This window comes from Bison bison, unplaced genomic scaffold (genome assembly GCF_000754665.1).
Source record: "Bison bison bison isolate TAMUID 2011002044 unplaced genomic scaffold, Bison_UMD1.0 scf7180017864068, whole genome shotgun sequence".
Lineage (NCBI taxonomy): Eukaryota > Metazoa > Chordata > Mammalia > Artiodactyla > Bovidae > Bison > Bison bison.
This window is the reverse complement of record NW_011494640.1, coordinates 1,598,605-1,600,775: the sequence shown is the minus strand read 5'-3', so window position 1 is coordinate 1,600,775 and position 2,171 is coordinate 1,598,605. Positions and strand designations below refer to the sequence as shown.

Sequence of the window (2,171 nt, the reverse complement as noted above, 5' to 3'; positions counted from 1 at the left end):
TTCCAGGGAAGGCCCCGCTACACTCTGGCTGGCTGCCAGTTTAGCCATCCCTGACCCTCATCCGGTCCAGGTCAGCGGATGCTGCAGTCAGAGGTTTCCTTCCTGGCGCCCCCTTCTTGGACTCTCCAGTGACAGCGAGAAAGGCTGGGAGGGGAAGTAGCCCGGCCCCCGGCAGGAGGAGCTGCACCTGAAGCCGGGCATCCAGAGTTGACTACTCCTGGGGACTGCTGTTGGAATGCCGGTGTAGAAGCTGATGTGGTCCAGGTAAAATTTCCCATGTTACAGATGAGGAAACTGAGGCCTTGCCACCAGCAAATGAGTGACAGGGATAGGATGCGAAACAAGTCTGTTGCCACAAAGCCCACCAGGCAAGCTGCCTCCAAGTCCCAAATACTCACCAACGGTTACAGTTGTCCCAGTAGGTTCCCAAGACTGGATAGATGCGCCCCTTGTGCATACATCCTAGTGGGAGGGAAGACAGGAAGAGAAGTGGAACCAAGACGAGGGACGATGGGCTGAGATGGCCAGATCCTCAGAGGTCTAGTGTCCTGAATCCTCCCAGACACACACACACCAGCCCTCACTGAAAGCAAAGCCAAGCTATAACGTAAGACATCTCCTGAGAGTCACATATCAACTTCCCACTACTTGGAAGTTCTTTACTGACTCTAACCCAAATCCCTCTTGCTTCACTTGGATGCCAGCCACAACATTCCTTAGATCCTATGCCAGTTAAATGAGCTGGGGTTTGGAGATGGGGAGTGGGATGAATATGAGAAAGCCAAAGCCCAAAGAAGACACATGACTGCCTTGAGATAACACAGCACTTTGGGATGACAACCCAGGCACACCTGCGGCCCTGTGGAATTGTAGGAAGGAAGTCAAGTGATTCTCCTCTTGGATTGGGATGGGTGGATGGTGGTAAGGGCTGAAGGTAGGAACAGACTTGACCCACCTCCCAGGTGTGACCAGCCATCTCAGGGATAAGGAATCCTGAGCAAAAGCAGAGGAACTGCTAAAATGACGCTGACCAATGCTTGTGTGCTTTATCAGTCTGAGAGTGAGTCAGCAGGTGGGGCCAGCACCTTCTCAGTCTGGAATACAGAGACAGGAAGGACTGGGAGAAATGGGTGGCTGCCCTTCTCCTGGGGCAAATGAAAATCCCACTGACCGAGGCGCTTTTTCAATCTTACAGGAGAGATTCAAGTTAGACCAGAGTGAGTGCTTCGCAGAAGTAAAGAGAGAGGGGCCGGGTCTCTTTCCAGATGCTACCCCAAAGCCGCCCCTGGAAACGCCAATGCATCAGCCTTGCTCCTGAGCCTTGCTGAGTTTTGGGCTTGACAACGTGACCCACCCCTGGCCGTCTGGTGCCCACCTTGGATTGGGGGGAAGGGGGGTGGCACGCCAAGGCAGAAGTCCCAGAAGTCAGGGCAGCAGTCGGAGACGGTGCGGTTGCAGAAGAGGTCACAGTAACAGGTCACACCCAGGTAGGGCAGGGCGCAGTCATCCGCGCGGCCGCGGCAGCAGAGGTCCTGCTCCTGGCAGTACCGGCCCCCCGCGTCCCGGATGCCACGCCGGTGCAGAGCGGGTGCTAGCTCCCGGCGCCTACGACCCCGCCTGGCGCCCACGCCCAACTCGCCGGCCAGCAGCAGCAACAGCAGCAGCAGCAGCCCCAGTGGACGGCGCCACATGGTGCCTCCTGGGCCCAGGGAGGGCAGAGGTCAGGGGTCAGAAGTGGCGGGCAGCAGAGATTCCCTGGCACCCCCGGGAACCGCTCGCCCCTGCTTCCTGGGGCTGCAAGTCTGCGGGGATCCAACAGGGACCCTGACTTCTGCGTCCCCTGGCAGGACAGGGGCGAGGAGCCACAGTCTATGTGCCCTGGTTTACAGGACGGGGAGGGAGCTTGGGCAAGAAGTGGAGTCCCTCTCTGACCTGCCAGGGGACCTCAGAGAATGGGAGGTGGGGACGGTGGCATTCTTGGTGCCCCCCCCCAAGGCCACACCCAGGCCTCGAACCCCAGGTCTCCTTCAATCCTGGATCCCTGCCCAGCTTCGGTCCTTGATGGGGGCCCCTGACTTTGTGCCCTCACGTGTCCCTCGCGCTGTGCCCCTCTGCCCCCCTCTACTTTCCCTCTCTGCCACCTGTCTCGGCCCCTCCGCCTGCCCCTCCTC

General features: G+C 58.8%; 1 protein-coding gene across 1 annotated transcript in view; it reads right to left on the bottom strand.

Moving 5' to 3' along the window:
* Positions 1-2,171, bottom strand: part of TINAGL1 (tubulointerstitial nephritis antigen-like 1) — a 36,036-nt gene that overhangs the window by 8,081 nt on the left and 25,784 nt on the right. Inside the window, exons 3-4 of the mRNA XM_010836890.1 lie at positions 1,376-1,699; positions 399-462 (exon numbers count right to left, since the gene is read on the bottom strand). Of these exons, the coding sequence (XP_010835192.1) occupies positions 399-462; positions 1,376-1,691 (380 nt within the window). The 5' untranslated portion in view covers positions 1,692-1,699. The remainder of the gene's footprint in view (positions 1-398; positions 463-1,375; positions 1,700-2,171) is intronic.